At 41.0% G+C, this 21274-nt stretch overlaps 1 protein-coding gene across 3 annotated transcripts in view; it reads left to right on the top strand.

Annotated features, from left to right (window-relative positions):
* FUT10 (fucosyltransferase 10) overlaps positions 1–20602 on the top strand; it is a 97043-nt gene extending 76441 nt beyond the window's left edge. Inside the window, exons 4-5 of one of the 3 annotated variants that reach the window (XM_021710469.1) lie at positions 17579–17739; positions 18154–18286. In XM_021710469.1, coding sequence (XP_021566144.1) covers positions 17579–17739; positions 18154–18226 — 234 coding nt within the window. In that variant the 3' untranslated portion in view covers positions 18227–18286. Of the gene's footprint in view, positions 1–17578 lie in introns of all 3 variants that reach the window. The other 2 variants (XM_008054127.2, XM_008054128.1) reach the window with 2 other exon arrangements.
* Positions 20603–21274: the final 672 nt, after the last annotated feature.

Raw genomic sequence — 21274 nt, 5'->3', positions numbered from 1 at the left:
GTCCCTGTGATCAAGTTGATTGATAGTGTTGCTCAAGTCTTCTATACCTTCTGTGATCTTCTGTTATTCATGGAGAGGCATATTGAATCTCCAACTATAATTGTGGAATTGCCTGTTTCTTCTTTCAGTTCTGTCAGTATTTGTTTCAAATATTTTCAGTCTCTGCCATTATTTATTAAGCATTCTTACTGTGTTATCTTGATGAATTGATCTATTTATCATTTTCTCTTCTCACGCCCTTCATGGGAGATGCTGACTTGGTTGCGAGTGTTCTGTTTGCTGAGTGGAAGGAGAAAGCGGAGTCTGCCGACATTCACTGTCGAAAGTTACATGTAATCCCCCATGCTTTCAGTAGATGTATTAGCCTAGATTCCTTCCCAAAATGTAGACTGAGCAGGGGCTTATGTAATGCTGTTTTACTGGGGAGCACAATCCCAGAGAGCCAGAGTGAGGGACAAACAGAGGGAAGCAGGGCAGGAAGGAGAGACAGCACAAAGACGTGATGCTATGCTAGCCACTAGTTAGTGTGACCAATTGCTTTATCTATGCCAACTGCCCTCCCACAAAACTGCATTAACTTTCTTAATGTCTCTTTCTCTGTAGGAAGAAAGCAGGAAGAATTTATCCCCTGGTTCCTGTCTCCCATGGGTTATAGGTTTGTCCCATGAGGTGTTAACTCCCCAATACTTGTGGGAAGTGCCTGTGTGCATGTCAACTTCCTGTGGGGTCTCAAAGCCTTCAGGGGTCTGAGATGAAAGGCCTTGGTACAGGTGAGAGGCAATTCGTCAGGCTTTGTCTATGTGAAGTCTGTCAGAGCCCCTGAGGAGGTAGAATAAGACATCATTTATGCTGAGAGGATCTGAACTGATGAAATGAAAGGTGTCTAGTACAATCCTTTCTTTACGCCACTCAGATCCCCTTGTCTCCCTATTATATCCGGGTCTCATACTATGGTGTTTAACAAATATGGGAAGGAATACCATCATTTTTTTCCCCTTAAAGAGGAAGTACAAATCCAATTAGCTGTGGAATTCTCTTGAAAATCTCTGAATAAGTTCAGACAAGAGGGTTAACAAACAAGTTTTAGACCCCACTGCTGCAGCTGACCCAACGACAGTGACTGAAATACACTCTCTTTCTGCTCTGCAATGGATTCTTTATTTTCTTCTCTTCTAGTCAGTGGTTTTACTAGTCTGGGTTGCTTGCCTGGTGGAGTGATTCATACCTTCTTCCCTTAGGAGCTTGTTGCTGCCTTGTCCCTTTGAGGCTGTGTTTACTGCAATTACCTGTTCCCATTTACCATCGCCCATGGACACTGCCTAGTCCTGGACAGGCCCAGTTTGCCTCCGCTGTGTGGCAGCAATGTCAGCTCCTCATCAGTTCACACCACTACCAGTGCAACAATTTCTTTATTTTCCTGCTAGTCCACTGGCATGCAGAACTCAAAGTGACCGGGTAACAGCTATAGTTCTGTAGATTCAAGTTCAGTGGGAACCTTCTGGTGCCCCTTGTGGAAAAGAATGCCTCTTTCCTCACTAGCCAGGAATCTAGCAAAGCCTAGGGTTTGCAGGGAGGAGAAGCACGAAGTCAACAAATGGGTCACTGGGAATGAGAGTGAGTGAGATTAATCATTCCTATTTCAACTGCTTGGGTCCTGTATCTAGTCTAGCTGTTTGGAGTACAGTCCCATATATGAACTATTATTGGCTTAATAAACTCATGGAATATTGTTCTTGAGCTGGTACTTGAGCTAAGCCATTAACAAACTGATCCACAGTTCTTTAAGACTGGTTTCTTCTGGGTGATGGGGTACATGGTAAACTAGTGAATCCTGTGTCCAGTATCACAGTATCTGTTATCACAGTGCCATGTGTCCATGTTGATACCTCCCTCATCATACACTGAGCATTGTACAAGATACTATGTTACTAAAGAAGATGTTCTGTAACCCCTGAAAGATAATTCTGGTGAAGGTATGGGTGACAAGGAAGTTCTTCCCTTGGTCGGGTGCGGTGGCTCATGCCTATAATCTCAGCACTTTGGGTGGCCGAGGTTAGAGGAGCCCACAAGTTTGAGACCAGCCTGGGAAACTTGGTGAGACCTCATCTCTACAATAAATCAAAACATTAGCCAGGCATGGTGGCGCTTGCCTGTGGTTCCAGCTACTTGGAAGGCTGAGGCTGAAGGATCACCTAAGCCCAGCAGGTCGAGGAGGCAGTGGCCATGAGCATGCCACTGCACTCCAGCGTGGGTGACAGGGTGAGAACTTCAACTCAAAAAAAAGGGAAGTATTCCCCATATGTGTATCTACAGTAAATGACAATTTCAGCTAGGACAAATTGTTGTTCCTTCTAGGCTGAAAAAATTTTAGTCTGTCACTTAGATACTAGATGATTTCTTCAAGGAATGGTACCGTATCAAAAGGTGTACAACAGTGGCAGTGATGAATTCTGCCTTCATGAATGGGAGCCAAAGCTTTTTGGTTTATACATGGCCTCCATCATTTTCATAATGTCTTCTCGGTTCATGGAAACAGTTTTGGGGCAACAAAGGGGAGAGGTTGGCAGTAATCCAGGACAAGTCATACTATCTACCTGCTTTTTGTGAGCTTCCTATCAGTGGGTTCTCATTGTGGGCACTTATTGGTGGCATCCAAACAAAATGTCAGATTTTGATTGGAGCAATGTGGATTCTATATAGATACAAAAGTCAATACGGCCACTGCAACTGGGACTACTATCAGGTTAAATTCATGGCAATCCCCCACCATCTGCTGTGATTCAACTGGTCTTTCTCAGGGGCTAGAAAGAAGGGGGATATGATAAGGATAGCCCCTCAGTCTGTAGGGGCATTGATCGCTGCAGTGTTTCTAAGAGTATGGCATTACTTCAGACTTACTATTTTGTCTGAGGGTCTAGTTTTAAGGGATTTGACTTGGTTTTTCTCATTATAACGTCTCTTCCTCCACAGGTCAGGGAACTTATGTGAAGTTTCTCCCAGCTGTTAAGTATAACTATCCCAGTTACTCACCCAGGAACCAAAGAAATAAACACAAGATGGATTTGTAGACCCACTGAAGCTACTAGGCATAGGCAAAATCTCCATTTATCACCTGGCCACCATGTGCTCCCACTCTAAACAAAAGGACTGTGATAGTGTTTTGAGCCTCTGGTAACAATGCCAACTCAGACCCTGTATTCAACAATCTTTGAAAATTTGTATATTCTTTTTTTTTTTTTTTTTTGAGTTGGAGTCTCACTCAGTCGCCCAGACTGGAGTGCAGTGGCCGCTCCCAGCCACTGCAGCCTCGAGCTGCTGGTCTCCGGCGATCCTTCCACCTCAGCCCTCCAAGTAGCTGGAACTACAGGCGCACACTACCACACCTGGCTAATTTTGTGTATTCTTAATATTCTTTTTTTCCTTCTTTTTAAAATTATAAAGATATGGGGTACAATTCAGGGTTAGGTATACAAACCTGTTGATTATCAGGTACCTTTGTTGATGAGATGTGCCCCTCCTTCCCCTAGCAGTTTCCCTCAACTGCCAATCCCACCCACCCTCCCCTGACAGCTTCCCACTATTGCCATTCCCTTTCTTATAGTATTATAATAATTGTTCAAGGTCGACTTATGAGTAAAAACATATGGTGCTGTGTTCTTTGTTTCTGTGATAGATCACTGAGTATGATCGACTCTAAATCTATCCAAGTTGCTCCAAAGTTCATATGTTTGTCCTCCTTTATGGCTGCAATAATATTCCATTGTGTATACATACCACATTTTTTTATCCAGTCTAGCTTCGATAGGCAACATGGTTGGTTCCACGTTTTTGCTTTTGTGAACAGAACTGCAACAAACATACTTGTGCAGGTATCTTTTTTGTAGAATGATTTGAGTTCCTCTGGATATATTCCCAATAGGGGAATTTCTGGGTCATATGGAAGGTCAATTTCTAGTTCTTTCAGAAATTGCCACACTGTCTTCTAAAGAGGTTGCACTAGTTTGCATTCCCGCCCCCAGTGTAGAAGCGTTCCTTTTTCTCCGCATCCTCACCAGCATCTGTTGTTGTTTGTTTTATTAATGATGGCCATTCTTACTGGGGTTAGGTGATATCTCAATGTGGTTTTGATTTGCATTTCTCTGATGATGAGTGAGGCTGAGCACTTTTTCATGTGTGTGTTGACTGCCTGTATATCTTCTTTTGAAAAGTGTCTGTTCATGTTGTTTGCCCACTTTTTAATGGGGCTGTTTATTTTATTTTCCCTTCAGCACATTTGAGTGCCTTGTTGATCCTAGATGTTAGGCCTTTGTCAGATATACAGTTGACAAATAATTTTTCTCATTCTGTGGGCTGTCTCCCTCCTCTCTTGGTGGTTTCTTTTGCTTTGTAGAAGCTCATTAGTTTGATGGGGTCCCTCTTGTCTATCTTATTTCTTAAGGTATGGGCATTTAGGGCTCTGAATAGGAATTGGTTGCCAGTTCCAATTTCCATAAGGGCATCTCCTGCATTTTCTAAGATTCTTACAATTTGAGGTTTTATGTTTAGGTCTTTGATCCATTTAGAGTTAATTTTTGTGTATGGTGATAGGTAGGGGTCCTATTTCAATTTTCTGCATGTGGTCAGCCAATTTTCCCAGCACTATTTACTGAATAGGTTCTCCTCTCCCCAGTGGTTGTTGTCGTAGGCTTTATCAAAGATAAGTTGGTTGAGAAATTGAGGCTTTGCTTCCGGAATCTCTATCCTGTTCCGTTGGTCTATATGCTTGTTCTTGTACCAATACCAGGCTGTTTTGATTACTGTAACTTTATAGTAAAGTTTAAAGTCTGAAAGTGTGATACTTCCTGCTTTGTTTATTTTGCTAAGGATTGTTTTGGCTATTCGTGGTCGTTTATGTTTCCATATGAATTTCTGTATTGTCATTTCCAGGTCTGAGAAGAATGATGTTGGTAACTAAATGGGTATTACATTGAATCTGTAGATTGCCTTTGATAGGATGGATTATTTTTTCATTTGTTTGTGTCTTCTTGGATTTCTTTCAGTGATGTTTTGTTGTTCTCATTATTCTTTTTTTTTATATAAATTTTATTTATTATTATTTATTTTTTTGAGTTGGAATCTCACTCTGTCACCCAGACTGGAATGCAGTGGCCACTCCCGGCCACTGCAGCCTCGACCCACTGGGCTCCGGCGATCCTTCCACCTCAGCTTTCCGAGTAGCCAGAATTACAGGCGCGCGCTACCACACCCGGCTGATTTTTTATTTATTGTAGAGATGAGGTCTCACCAAGTTGCCAGGCGGGTCTCGAACCCGCAGGCTCAGGCATTCCACTCACCTCAGCCTCCCAAGGCGCGGGATTACATGCTGAGCCACCGAGCCTGGCTCTGTTCTCATTATTCTTAACATTCTAACTTTCTTTTTTAAGTCAGGGTATCACTCTGTGTTGCCCAGACTGGAGTGCAGTGACTTGATCATGGTTCACCTCAACCTTGGCCTCCTGGGCTCAGGCAATCTTTCTGCCTCAGTCTCCTGAGTAGCTAGGATTACAGGCACATCCTACCAAGCCTGGTTAACTTTTTTTTTTTAAGGTCTTGCTTTGTTACCCAGGCTGGTCTCAAACTCCTGGGCTCAAGAAATCTTCTTGCCTCGTCCTCCCAAAGTGCTGGGATAACTGTATTAGCCACCCCTCCCTTTTTCCAGTTCTTAACAGTATGTCTCAGACAGGTTCTCCAAGTGCCTCTTTCAGTTTATGAGCTGTTTTCTCTCAGAGCAGGGACTTGACTTTTCCACTTATGTGCTGAGTGCTGGTGATAAAACAGGTGGTATTAGTTTTGATGGTGATTTACCACCGGCACTGGGACTTTTATTGCCATCAGGTGAATAATGCTTTTTAGAGCCACTTTGGTACCAACTATCTTAATCTGGGTTCCACAAAAAAACAGAAACCGAAGCAGGGGCATATGTACTATGATTTTATTAGGAAGTAAAATTCTGGAGAGGAAGAGGGAGGAACAGGCAAGTGAAACAGTGAAGGAAGGAGCAAATATGAGGATGTTACTGATCTGAGTGCTTCTAAGTGGACTGATTGGATAATCCTTGGGTCCCAAGGATCATTCCTTACCATTGAGGAAGGGGAGAGAATTTATCCATAGACTCCAATCTCTCTTTGGTCAAAATTTTGCACCTTTGGGCTTAACTCCCTCTCATTTTCGAGTTGCATATGTGATATGGGTGCTGAGAAGAGTTGCATAGTGACTTCAACAGTCACTCTAGGGCAGAAAGTGAGAGTCTCACAGAGGGAGGTGAGATGTGCTGTTGGTCAGAGCCCTGCACAGCTGGCACAAGAGATAAGTGAGACTCAGAGGTTCCCCACACAAGGGGTATCTGCTAGAGAGCAGTGCTCTTATCCTCATCTGCGTCTACTCTCTCCTAGTCTTAGTATTCACTATTTAAATTTCTTTGAGGGATCCACTTCAACTTCTGCGGGGGTGGGAGGACTTCAGTTTCTTGTTTGTGCAGAGTAACAATCTGGGTCTTCAGTTGTGTTTTACCAAAATGACAGCTCTTCCATTTTTAGCTCCATCTTTATACCCACTTCCAGAGACTCTCTATGCCACCCAATTCCTCGGGATCCCGGGCACTCTGCAACACTCACTGTACATGAGTTTGCTTTTCTGCTTTCCCATTGCTTCTTAGAACTCAGCTTTCTCACATTATCAAAGTCACTTGCCACTCATTTATTAACTTTGCAACTTCCCAAATGTTGATACTGTTTTCTTTATCATTTTATTTTTCCCTGTAACTCTATGTAATAATAATACAGGTTCAGCCTGTAATCCTGCGCCTTTGGGAGGCTGAGGTGAGTGGATTGCCTGAGCCCGCAGGTTAGAGACCCGCCTGGGCAACTTGGTGAGACCTCATCTCTACAATAAATCAAAAAAAAAAAAAAAAAAAATTAGCCGGGCATGGTATCGCTTGCCTGTAGTTCCAGCTACTTGAAAGGCTGAGGCAGAAGGATCACCGGAGCCCAGCAGGTCAAGGCTGCGGTGGCCAGGAGCGGCCACTGCTCTCCAGTCTGGGTGACAGAGTGAGACTTCAACTAAAAAAAAAAATAGTAATAATAATAATAATAAAGCTCCTTACTGTCATTTCATGGAGTTTCAGGATGGAATGAAATTAAAACTATCTGTCTAGTCAACCATTTTTGTCTGGAAGTCTCCACTCTGTTTATTTAAAAAATTCATTGTGGTGGTGCACACCTGTAGTCCCAACTACTTGTGAGGGTGAGGTGGGAAGATCACTTGAGCCCTGGAACTTGAGGCTTCAGCGAGCCATGATCGTGCCTTTAAACTCCATGCTGGCCAACAGTGAGACCCTGACTCAAATAATAATAATAATAATAATAATGAATAAAATTAAAAATTCATTGAAAAAATTTTATTGAAGGTAAACTGTCATTTTGTTAGACAATGATGAGAAGTAAAAGACATGTCATAGGGCTTACAATTTAGATAATTATTAAATAATCATAGAAATAAACTTTGATGTGTGCTGTGAAGGAAAGGTTCTCTAAAATGGGAGATCTGAACATTTCTGGTAAAGATTCTACAAGTCTTCCAAAGGGCCTTCCTATGACAGTAACAGAAGCACAGCTGTTACAACGGTCCCATTAACTACCAAGCTAAGATGATGACTTCTAGTAACAAAAGATGCACTTAAGTGCATTCTCTTCATTTTAAAACTTTCTGGCATAATGCATTCTTTGGTATTAAATCACCACCAGGAGTAACAACCGTAAGGCATCAAATGAACATTAGCCAGGAGAGAATGAACTAGTTTATGTTTTCTTTCTTTGAACAAACCTTTAATATCTACTAAGTCTAAGACTTCATGTTTCTTGTACCACAAATGTCAAAGATAATTTAGCGATTTTCAATTTGTATTTAAATAGAATAAAAACAATCTATCTTAAAGTTAATAGAATTTACTGTTTTAACTAGAGTTACCTGTAGTAATTTTCCATTGCTTTTTATATTTTAACTTAGAGATATGAGGGAACAATTTCAGGTAGGAGATTATCAGTAGCCTCATGCTTTTTACATATAAACGATCTGTTTCCTTATTTTAATTTGTCTTCCCTTTTTATATTTTTTCTCTTTCTTTAAGTGGTGGTCTTAAAATCATAGAATGTTGAAAGTATCAACATCCCTTCGGTTGCTGAAACCTAGCATTTTCATTTCACTCCTGTTTTATATTCATCTTTCTGCTGAAATTCCCCTTATGTTCATGCATGTTGTCAGTCTTTTTCACTATATTCTAAAACATATTGATGGTATTTTAAAGTTCCTGCCTGATACTTCTAACATCTGCATCACCGCTGAGTCTGGTTCTGCTAATTGCTTTACCTCTTGGCAGTGATTTTCTCCCCCCCTTTTGTATATGTTTCATGATTTTTGATTTATTGATGGATATCACATACAAAAGTGCAGAGACTGAGGTCAATAACATTTATGCATGACAATCATGTCTCTTTTTCTGCCGGGCTGTTAGTGTATGTGTGGGGGTGCTAAGTCTGTCTAGTCAAGAGTTGAACTAGATTTGGGTTTTATGTTGCTATTTTTACATTTAGTGCTCCATAGGCACTGAATTTTTCCAGTAATAATTATTATCCAGCCAGGCCCAGTGGCTCATGCCTGTAATCCCCCAGTGCTTTGGAAGACAGAGATGAGAGGATTGCCTGAACTCGGGGGTTTTAGACTAGCCTGAGAAACATTGCAAGACCTCATCTCTACAGTAAATCAAAAAATTTGCCAGGTGTGGTGGCGCATGCCCGTGGTTCCAGCTACTTGGAAGACTGAAGCGGAAGGATCACCTGCCCTGCAGGTCAGGACTGAGGTGGCCATGAGTGTGCCACTGCACTCCAGCCTGGGTGACAGAGTGAGACTCTGACTCAAAAAAATAATAATAATTACAATTATTGTTATTATTATTCAATAACTAAGCACTACTATTACCTATGCTTAGAGGGGAGCCCGGGGTGCTAAAAAGTTTTTCTCAGTATTTATCCTCCACCCTCAGCTTTTAGCAATTCCTGCATTGCTATGCCATGGTTCTCTTGCTCCTCTTCCAGCAGTAAACTGTTATTGCTTATTACTTAGTGGTGGGCTCATTTTGGGAGTAGTTTCTTTGTTGTCCTTGTAGCCTCAGGCTTAGGCAGGCTCTGAATTCCTGGATCTCAGGGGTGAAGCCTTTTCACTGTCCCTGTCTCTCCCATGGTAGCCAAACTCTGCCTTGTATTGGGGTTGTTTGAATGGCAGAGAATTTGGTCCTTCCTCTTAGGTGACCTCCGGTATCATTGTAGGATCCTAGGCCGAAAATGATTTTCAGCTCCAATCATGAGACAGATGAGTTTTGTTTCTCACCTTCCCCCAAAAGTAATAGATTTTTCTCTTGGATCTGGAAGGGTTTTCTGCTGCTCCCCTAGTGACTTACGATTTTTTTCTTTATATGGGAAGGATCTGGGGAGGCTGGAGAGGCTTGTTGAATTTCCCCCAGCAGAAGCTGATGACCCCCAGCTCTGTACCAAGGGGGGGATGTTTCCGGTCTCCTACCCTGTCCCCAATCATCCTTCTGGGCATTTGTTGCAGGGTCATGGAAAAGAGCTTTTGAGTAAATCTGAACTCACCTTTTGTATCTAGGCTTCCCAGCTGTTTCAAATTGAAGTGGTAGCTTATACTTTACCTTTGGGTTTATGAAAGTATTAACTGATTTATTGTTACCTGTTTGTATGGTGGTCACCCTTTCTCCTGTGTTCTTTTTAAGGTGAAATATATTATATCCCTCTCTTTGGTCCTCTCTTCTCACTCTTTGGAATTCAGTTTCTTGATGAGCTCAGGAGGTTATGAATTTTAGGATTATCTGACTTTTTTTCTCATTAGAATAGAAGCCATATTCTCTTTGGAAGCAACATCTTTTAAAATGATACTTTAGAAACACTGGTTTTTCTGCCCAAGACTTTAGTTGGAAAGGGATACTGTAACTTAGTTACTTCTAAAAATGCCATAACTATTTCATCAGACACACTTCCTTCAGGTCATAGTGTGAAATATTTCTGGCAGAACATTAGAGAGAAAAGAATCTATTCCATAAGATTCTTTTCTCTGTGATGTCACCTTCCGATGGAACTTTATCCTGCACTGTTGAATGAACTTTGCTCTTGAGTGGGCAGCAAGGAAACACAGTGTCATTACTGACTTTCTCATAAACAGTTGTGCAAGGTTAGGATTGGAAAGACTATAGAAAGTTGTGTGATCAGTATAACTACCAGCTGACCGGGAGTCAAGTGTCATGAACAAGTTGTCCGTTAATTTTTGTTGGAATATTTCCAGTGTTGGTGATTTCTTTATTTTTTAAGATAGCCTATTTTATCTTTTGTTAGTTTTGATAACCATATTTTTCTTTATATTGGACCAAACTTTCCCTTTTACAATCATTTCTTAGCTACCTGCTTCCAATTCTTCAGTTCAGTGGAATATGGTCTGACATCTGTCCCTACTAGCCAATAAAAATGAGTGATGGCGTCTTCCAAGTTGCTTTATGGTAATTGCCTTACTTGATTCTGATCTGCTCTTGCTCCAAATATGGTCTCTATCCAACCATGAACTCTGACTGAACCCCAAATTTGAGCCTCCCTCTGATCCTTTGACTTTTATGTTGGTATTTAGACTTCCCAGATTTTAAATCTTAGCATTTCCTAACTGTTGGCAATTTGGATTTGCATTCTTTATGCTTGGTAAAGAATCCCTGCTCAAGTTCCAGGCCATTGGAAGCCAAACTGCAAGATCATCTGTCAGTGGTTCCCAAGAGAAGGGAGGATTTGGGATGCTCTAACCTTCACACTCTACCTAACAAGTTAATTCACACTTCTACTTATATTCCTATCAGATGCTTGAAGACAAACTTTATGTTCACTTGAATTCATCTCTTCTTTACTCTAAACACATCTGGTATCCTCTCATGTGTTTCCTACGTAACTTTTAAGGAAAAGAAATATGTTAATCCAACCATAGGTAACACAAATTTTTATATTTTCAAATTGGTTTGTCTGCTCTGAGTTCTAATTTGGCATGGATGAAGACTTTTTTTTTTTTTGAGTTTCACTCTGTTACTGGGACTGGAGTGTACTGGCATGATCATGGTTCACTGCAGCATCAACCTCCTGGGCTGAAGGGATCCACCCTCCTTATCCTCCCAAGTAGCTGGGACTACAGGTGTGTGCTACCATACCTGGCTAATTTTTTATTTTTCTAGAGATGAGATCTTGCTATGTTGCCCAGGCTGGTCGAACACCTGGGCTCAAGCAATCCTCCCACCTCGGCCTCCAAAAGTACTGGGATTATAGGTGTGAGTCCTCAAGCCCAGCTGGATAAAGATTCTAATCATTATAAACCTTATGCATAATGTTACCGTCTTCCCATTAAATTTTTTAAGAAAAAGATACACATGCACATGGGTTAAAGAATCAATAGTTCTTCTAAATTAGTTAACAAAGATAGCAGTCTTTCAGTTCTTTTCACTCCTCCCGAGAAACAATTATTAATTATTAATAATATTAACATTGGCTAATTATTTTGATATGTACTCAGTGTTTGGGTTTTTTTTTGGTTTTTTTTTGAGTTGGAGTCTCACTGTGTTACTCAGGCTGGAGTGCAGTGGCATGCTCACAGCCACTGTATCCTTGACCTCTGCTGGGTTCAGGAGATCCTTCCACTTCAGCCTTCTAAGTAGCTGGAACTCCAGGTGTGTGCCACCACGCCTGGCTAATTTTCTGATTTATTGTAGAGACAAGGTCTCACCAAGTTGCCCAACCTGGTCTCGAACGCTTAGCCTTAGACAATCCTCTCATGTTGACCTCCCAAAGTGCTGGGATTATAGGCTGGATACTCAGTGTTTCTAAAGAACATGCTTATTCACTATTTTTTGTGAAATTCAATGTTTATGTGATTATGTCTATATGACTTATTCATAGATAAGCCATGTATTATACTCTGATGTTTTAGCATTTACCTGGATAGATTTTTGTTTTCTTCTAGTTAATAACTTGCTTCTTATTTATTTTTCTATGTACTTGTCACTGATTCAATGTTTGTTGACTGTTTAAATCTCTGAAGACTTTCAGATGTACCAGACATCTACTTAATTTCACTTGTCTTTTTTTTTGAGTCAGAATCTCACTCTGTTGCCCAGGCTGGAGTCAGTGGCATGATCACAGCCATGGCAGCCTCAACCTGCTGGGCTCAGATGATACTTCTGCCTCAGCCTTCCAAGTAGCTGGAACTACAGGCACTCGTCACCATGCCCAGCTAATTTTTTTTTTATTTATTGCAGAGAAGAGGTCTCTCCAAGTTGCCCAGGCTGATTTTGAACTCCTGGGCTCAGGCAGTCTTCTAGCCTCTGCCTCCCAAAGTGCTGGGATTATAGGCTTGAGCCACCATGCTCATCTTGTGAAAGGAATCTCTCCTGGAGCCTTCTGACCTGCTCACGTGTGCTAGTTGTCCTTGGCCTTAGTAGACAGCAGCAGCCTGAAACCCCCTTCCTTAGCATTTTGGGATTTTTTTCTTTCTTTTTTTCTTGTGTTGACATTTCTGTTTACTGTATGCTTTATCTCCTGTTTTCTTAATTATTCTCTTGTTTTGATTGAATATACTTTCCAATAGCTTCCTGAGAAGAGGTGCATGGGAAAATATGTGAAAATGTCTTCATTCTACTCTAATATTTAAACAATAGTTTAGCTGAGTGTAAACTACTAAGATGGACATATGTTTGTCTCAGAATTTTGATGGCATTTTGCCATTGCCTTTTTAAAAAACTTTTTTTGGTTATTTTCTGGTTTGTTTGTTTGAATCAGTGTTTCACTCTATTGCCCAGGCTGGAGTGCGGTGGCACAATCACAGCATCACAGCTCACTGTAGCCTGAAGCCCCTGGGCTCGAGCTGTCTTCTCATCTCTGCCTCCCAATTCACTGGGTCTCCGGTTGTGGGCAGGGGTGGGAGGTGTCACCACACCGGGCTAATTATTATTATTGCTTGTTTGTTTTTGAGTTGGAGACTTACTCTGTTGCCCAGGCTGGCATGCAGTGGCAGGCTCAAGGCCACCCCAGTGTCGACCTGCTGGGCTCCAGCAGTCCTTTCGCCTCAGCCTTCCAAATAGCGGGAACTACAGGCGCACGCTACCATGCCCAGCTAATTTTTTTTTTTAATTGTAGAGACAAGCTCTTGCCAAATTGCCCAGGCTAGTCTTGAACCGCAGTCTCAGGCAATTCATTCACCTTGTCCTCCCAAAGTGCTGGGATTACAGACTGAGCCACCGAGCCTGGCCTATTTTTTTTTTTTTTTTAGAGACAGGGTCTCACTATTTTGCCCAGGCTGTGGAACTCCTGGGTTCAAGCAATCCTCCCACGTTGGCCTTCCAAAATGTTGGGATTACGGACATGAACCACCCAGCCTAAAAAGCTTTTAATTTTGAAATAATTTTGTTTACAGAAGAGTTCCAAAAATAGTTCAGAGTTTTATATACCCTTCACCTGGCTTCCCCTGATGTTAACATCTTACTAAACCATGGTACATTTGTCAATACTAAGATATTCATATTGGCACACTACTATTAACTACAGACTTTAGTTATCTTTCACAATATTTCACTAATATCCTTTGCCTCAGGGCCAAATCTAGGACACTAGGCTGTATTTTGCCATTATCTGTCTTTAGTCTCTTCTAATCTGTGACTGTTGCTCAATTTTTAGAAATTTTTTAGAACTTTTGAAGAGCCACTGGTCAGTATTTTGTAAAATGTCCCTTCATATAGTTTGTCTGATGTTTTCTCATGTTAAGATTTGGGTTATGGGCCGAGCTTGGTAGCTCAGCCTGTAATCCAAGCGCTTTGGAAGGCCGAGGTGAGTGGATTGCCTGAGCCCGTGGGTTCAGGACCAGCCCGGGCAACTTGGTGAGACCTCATCTCTACAATAGATAAAAAGTTAGCCAGGCATGGCAGCGCATGCCTGTAGTTCTGGCTACTTGGAAGGCTGAGGCAGAAGGATCACTGGAGCCCAGAAGGTCAACGCTGGGCTGGCCGTGAGTGTGTCACCGCACTTCACCCTGGCAACTGAGTGAGACTCCAACTCAAAAAAAAAAAAAAAAGAGATTTGTTTTATGGATTTTGGTGAATAATTCCACAGAGGTACAAGTGTCCTTATCGCATCATATTAGAGGATGGGTGATATCAACATGACATATTGCTGGTGACGTTAACTCTGATTGCTTGGTTAAGATGGTGTCTGCTGAGTTTTTCCACTGTGAAGTAGTGAATTTTCTTTTTCAAGTGAGTCACTAAGTTTCATTTCCTTGAAGAAGACATATCAGATAATTAGTGGAAGATGTTAAAACCAGCACAGTAATTAATAAATATCTTGGGGGAGATATTTTGAGACTATGCAAATGTCTTTTTCTCTTTAAAGTTCTACCCACTAAGGTTAACTTTCATCAGTGAATCTCATCATTGCTTTTTAACCTCCAGTATTGCTGTCAGGAAATCCAAAGTCATCCTAATTTTCTGATCTTTGAGTTGGACAGTTCTTCTTAAGGAGGTTGTGGAATCTCATCCTTCTTCCTCTGTTCTGAAATTTCATAAAAGTATACTTTGGCAAGAGACTATTTGTGTTCATTGTGCTTGGCTCTCAGTGGGTCCTTTCCATCTGAAACTGAAGTCCTCTAATTTGGGAAACATTTTTTGAGTTGCTTCCTTTGATAGTTATTTTCTTCCCTCTCCTCTTTTCTGGAATTCTTAATATCGTGTATTGGACCTCCACAGCTGGTCCTCTCATGTTAAAGAACCAATCTGGGAAATCCACTATTCAAAAGAATTTTCTTTTTCTTTTTTGGGGGGGATGAGGGATGGGTTGGAGTCTCACTCTGTTTCCCAGACTGGAGGGCAGTGGCACGCTCTCAGCCACTTGCAGCCTTGACCTGCTGGGCTTAGGTGATCCTTCCGCCTCAGCGTTCCAAGTAGCTGGAACTACAGGCATGTGCCAGCATGCCTGGCTAATTTTTTTTTTTTTTTAATTGTAGAGATAAGGGCTCGCCAAGTTGCCCAAGCTGGTCTCGAACCTGCTGGCTCAGGCAATTTTCTCACCTCAGCTTCCCAAAATGCTGTGCTTATCGCCTGGCCCAAATACATTTTCTATTTATGTTTTTCTTCTGCTTTTTGGTATATTTCTCACCTTTGTCTTTCAACCCATCTGTCAATTGTTTTATCTCTGCTATTGTATCTGATTTTTTTTTTCATTATTTTCCTTTCTCTCTCTTAGGATGTTATGTGTTTTTCTGATGTTTTCTAAAAATTTCTTCTTGTTGCCTTGTGTGTATTTTTCATGTTGTGAGTCTTCTCAGATGTTTTGTAATCTTGATAACCTGCTCATAATAGGGTGGTTTGATGGGGAGTTTGAGGATGAAAGGGGCCTTTTGGCTGTGAGCTTCCTTGTAGGGTGATCTGACTAGGTTGCTTCTTTCGGGAATATCTGAGTTATGCCCTGGAGACATCACATTTTCCAAAGAAAGATCCTTCATTTTCCTGCGTGGATGGTGAGGCCCTGGCTGCCAGTATTGTGGGAGTGAATTGCAGGAAGAAGACAAGAGGGTCTCAGGGGCCTGCATTCACATTCAAGAGGGTCTCAGGAACCTGCATTCACATGCTCACTGTGTGAGTTTTCAGTACCACAGCACTGCCATGTGTTCTTCAGGTCAGCAATTTTGTGTTTTACTTCTCTACGGAGTAAACCTCTAGTGTTTTGTCAGGTAAGGGAGAGTTTGACACCTGGCCATGAGAAATAGAGGAAGAGATCTAGGTATCTGACTGCTCCTTAAACAGATTTTCTATTTATTCTTCTTAAGGTATTGCTTTTTCCTCCCACTTCCTATCTGGAAGTAGAGGACTATCTGGCGCCTCCTTAGCCTTCAAGGTTCTGCAATGCAAAATACTATTTCTCTGCTCACACTCCGGCTGCCTTATGACTCACTTTTTGTTTATTTTTTAAAAAATCTGTTAAAGTGATTTACTACTTTCTCACCTGCTTTCCGGTTTCCAACATTCTATTTCTCTGCTGCCCTATTCCATTCTCACAATTCTTACAGATTAATACCTTTCAAGAACAATCCTTTTACTCTCATTTTAATACTGTTTCTTTGCTTTTTATTTTATTTATTTATTTTTTTGAGTTGCAGTCTCACTCTGTCACCCAGACTGGAGTGCAGTGGCCGTTCCCGGCCACTGCAGCCTTGACCTGCTGGGCTCCTGCGATCCTTCCACCTCAGCCTTCCCAGTAGCTGGAACTACAGGCGCGTGCTACCACGCCCAGCTAACTTTTGACTTATTTTAGAGATGAGGTCTCGCCAAGTTGCCCAGGCGGGTCTCGAACCCGTGGGCTCAGGCAATCCACTCACCTCAGCCTCCCAAAGTGCTGGGATTACAGGCTGAGCCACCTTACAGGAGGGAATGAAATTGGGTGTGTCTTCAGTCTGTTGCTCTGGAGTTTGACTGTCTGTCTTTCCCGTTTGTCTCTCTTTTACTTCATTCTTTTTTCCTTCTTCCCTTCCTTTCTTCCTTTCTCTTTTAGAAAATTATTGAAAAGCCACATCCTGAACTCGTAGGCCATTGTGAGGACTTGGACTTTAATTTGTAATGAGAAGGGCTGCTGAGTGTAGACTGCAGTGGATCAAAGGTAGACTTAGGGAGCTAGTTAAGGGATTGTGAAAATAAACTGAGACCAATCATGGACCAGCTCATGGTAACAGAGGTCTGTATTAAAGTATTTTCATGCTGGGAGCTACTATTATTGGTATTGTTACTTATAGGGATTATAATTGTTGGGTGGAAGCATCTTAGTCCTGGAGACAGTTGAGCGTAGTGGAAATACATTAAAAACAAGGGATTAGCTGTAGCATGTGACAACATAGATATAAGAACAATGCGTGGTAGGAAAGCAGCAAATGGAATGAGATACATAACATAACATATGAATAAATTAAAAATAAACATTTAGAAAATGAGAACACATTCTACAAAAAGTGTTCAAATACACATACATGTAAAGACAAAGAACTGTATTAAACACATTAAAATGCTTGCCTAAAATGAGATAGAGGGGAAAAGGAATAAATAAATAAATAAATAAATAAATAAATAGCAAGAGGAGGAGGGGAAAGTTTTAGACTCCGAGGAGAACCGAGTTCAATCTTAGGCAAATTGTTTGGGATAATTTACGTAACTTGTTTGTGCCTTGGTTCCCACCCCTGTAATATGGGATAGTAGTACCTATTTGATACACTTGCCATAAGAATTAAGTGGCTGGCAGAGTGTCTGGTACACAGAATATTCTCAATGTTACTTTCTTTCCCCTTCAACTCTAAGGAGTGAAGATACTTCCTTTAGAACATGTGTGTGCTGGGTCAGTTATTGTGAGATGAGAACATGGGAATTGTGCTTCCCTGGCATATGTTTTTAATCCATTTCTTCTTTCTCTTAATGCAGGGCCTTCCACCCAAAAGATGGAAGGCAGAAGACACCCACCTGAGTTGCCCAGAGCCTACAGTGTTTGCTTTCTCACCACCCCAGGCTCCACGTCGGAGTTCTTTGCGAGAGATGTGGATACCAAGCTTTGAACAATCCAAGAAAGAAGCCCAGGCCCTAAGGTGGCTGGTCAATAGAAATCGAAATTTTTCAGCTCAAGAGTTTTGGGCCCTAGTATTCAAGGACTAATTTCAAAAAGTATCAGAATGCCATAGACTAGAGCCTTCTTGAGGTTGATTTTCTAGGTTGCCTTAATATTTGAACGTGCTAGCTATTCTATTGACTATCTAGTAGGGTAAGAATCAGTTGCTGCAGTTCTCATAATGAGCCCTATCAAAGATTAGATATGAATTACCCTTAGGCGTTGCCTCTATATTTTTTATACTAAAAAAAATATATTTCTTATGGATACTGATCATCTTCCATTTACACGTCTGAACCTACATACTTGCTGCCTTTTGTGGAAATGCACCTAATTTAGAGTAAGCACTTTCCTTCTAGCTGTGGATTCTTGATATTCACCTCACTCTCAACAGCTTATTGGTATTTGGCAAGCCCAGTGTCCCAATGCTGAGCATGAACATGAAATGCATTAGAACTTGGCAATGAGAGATCCCATCTGTTGGTTTCCAGGGACATAAGTCAGTAATAAAAACTCTTTCAAGCTTATCCACTGTCTACTCAAGTCAAAAGAACAAGTGCACGTCTACCTTCTTTTCCATACCCTCAGCTACCTCCCTAATCTTCTTTAGTTACACCTTGCCCTTTGGCCTCTCGTTTCCCCTCCAGAGTGGAATATCTTGTAAAGACATGACTCTTCCTTGTGTGCTTTGATCAGTGAGATGTTACTGATTGTCCCTTATACTGCTGAGCAGAATAATAAGAATTATATAATTCAGGGTAGACAGCCTGTACATTTGATCAGCATGAGAGTAAAAGTACGTGCCCCCAGAAACTCTAATTGTGCTGAAGCTGATTTGTCTCTTCTTGGGATTATGCACAGACTGTCATGGTGGGTAGCCACAGGCATTCTTCAGCTTGTGAGCATTTCCTGTCATTTCTGATCCTGCCACAGAGAAGATTCAGCTGTCTTGTCTAGGACATCTGTTGGGGCTCCACAAAAAACAAGGAGGAACACACTGGTTCACATTCCCTTTCCATGTGAGGGCAAGGAAGCTTCTAGATGACATCAATACCTATTGCCACCTATGTGTCATGGCTTCCATATTCTTTATTATGAACTGATGCAAGCCTTAGAGAGCACTCAGAGAACAGGAAGAGTCTCTGATGTATATGTCCATGATGTGATATAATGAGGAGACAGCAGTTGTCCCTTAGCACCAACTCCCCTTCCATTGAAGGCCAAGACCTTTGATGTGCTCAGCAGTGAGCAGTGTCTTCTTTTGTAGCTCTCTAAGGCTGGGCCAGTCAGCATGTGTGAAATGAGGACCAAAACCCATACCTTCTTTTAGAAGCAAGAAGGGTTACATTGCTGTGTAGAAGAAGGTGTCAATAACTGGGTTCTCCCTAATCCCAGCTTTGCCATTAACTAAATATGATCTTGGAAAAATCTCCTAGCCTCCATAGGCCTTAGTTTTTGCAGCCAAAAAGAAGTGATTGGGCTGGTCTTTGAAGTTGTTATTTTTTTCTATGTAACATTCTTAATTGTTTATCAACATTTAAGAAGTTTATTTTAGTAAATGTTTTGGCTAAGATGGTAATAAACTATTTTAGAAGTGCTGTATACTATTCAAGGGAAACATGCTCTTTCTAGGAAATAGTATGCTTAATGGGTAGTATTAAGGATGGAGGGGAATTTATTTCTCTTCCATTTTATTTGATAATAACAAAGAAGTAAGTGCCAGAAAGGGGAATTATCTTAAAGGTCAGATTTTGAATTGTATATTAAATGAAGAGGTTTTGTGTTTTGTTTTGGAACACTCAAAAGAAAGCCTGAGAGATGATTTATGCCTCTGGCAAGATATCATCATGGTAGTTTCAATTCTCCTCCATAAATGCCTTAAGCAAAAATACATAGTGCTTATCTGAAATCTCAGTATGTCATTCAGTCTTATTTCCATCTTAGTTCTTCATCAAGAGTTCATAGATAAAATCTTCTCTAAAGTTTTCTTAAGTATGTGTCTATGAACAAATTTAGTAAAATAAAATTGTTCATCATTTAATGCAGTATAAAAACGTTGTGAGGGAGGAAGATCAAGAAGAGGGAATTCTATGGGATTACAAATAGGGTGTATTTCAAAGAAAACAAATGACAGGTTCTTTGGTACTCTTTGAGTTCTCATAGATTTGAGACTATTTTTTTGTTTAGCATATGCTTCTTCTGTAATAGAGTTTCATTACTAAGATGATGCCATCTTGCCTCTGACAATTGCTGTTGTGGAGTGAGAACTGTGTCCTCATTGTTGCAGCACTCTTATCTGCAAAATGGGAGGTACACTATTTGAATTCTATGGCAGGCCCCTCAGTGCACATTGTCTATGTTGATCCCATCATGCCACACCTTTCTCTTTACCTCACTGTCTCCATTTGTGAAATACAATGAAGAAAGTAACCTACCTCACAGGGTTGTTGTGAGGAATGACTTATGGCTGTGAAGATGTTTGTACAATGTAACATTTTATTTAGTGTTCAGTACATTTTATGTGGATTGTTCTCAAGGACTAGTTTGCAAAGCAATATGACAAAATGGACAGAAACCCTTTCAGAAATGTTGGAGAAGATGATTACTAATGCTAGTCAATAGTCTTCACTTCTTCACCTAAAAATAGATGCAACTTTGACCTTGAGTCATGTAGCAAGTATAATATTTCAGAACTTGAATGGTGGCTAGCTTATTTGTTGATGTTAAGGACTAGATTCTAGTAACTAGAATATCATTTGGGGTCATTATTATTTGTAGTAGCACATTGAATGCATACAGTGTTTTATGTACTACTCCAAAATAAAAGACATTAACAAAAGCAAGCATCATTCCTTCAGTTGCGTATTGTATATTACACATAATAGAATGAGTTGAGTCTCTACATAATAGTGTATGAATTCAAGCACAGTGCAGACCTGAATCTGAAATGCCCCGTGTAATATTGTGCATTTACAAAGTCATTAGTAGGACATAATTTCTGCTAAAGATGACAATTCATTAAGAGAATTCACTGTTAGTCTGTTTAGGCTACTATCACAGAAAACTATAGGCTGGATGGCTTATAAACAACAGAAATTTATTTCTCACAGTTCTAGAGCTGGGAAGTCCAAGATCAAAGCACCAACCGATTTGGTGTCTAGGGAGGGGCCTGCTTTCTGTTTCATATATGGCCATCTTCTTCCTGCGTCCTTACCTGGCAGAAGGGGTTAGGGAGCTCTCTGGGAATTCTTTTTTAAAATTTATTTTATATTTTTATTTTTGAGTTGGGCTCTTACTCTGTCACCCAGGCTGAAGTGCAGTGGCACAATCATGGCTCATCACAGCTTCAACTTCCTGGGCTCAGGCAATTCCCCTGGGTTAGCCTCCCAAGTAGCTGAGTCTACAGGTGCATGCCACCAAACATGGCTAATTTTTTTTGTAGAAACAAAGTCTAGCTATGTTACCCAACTGTTCTCAAACTCCTGGACTTAAGCAGTTCTCCCTGCTTGGCCTTC

Source organism: Carlito syrichta, unplaced genomic scaffold, assembly GCF_000164805.1.
Source record: "Carlito syrichta isolate Samal-C Ts95f unplaced genomic scaffold, Tarsius_syrichta-2.0.1 Scaffold289110, whole genome shotgun sequence".
Lineage (NCBI taxonomy): Eukaryota > Metazoa > Chordata > Mammalia > Primates > Tarsiidae > Carlito > Carlito syrichta.
The sequence above is the reverse complement of the archived record's forward strand: the minus strand, read 5'-3'. Positions and strand labels throughout refer to the sequence as shown.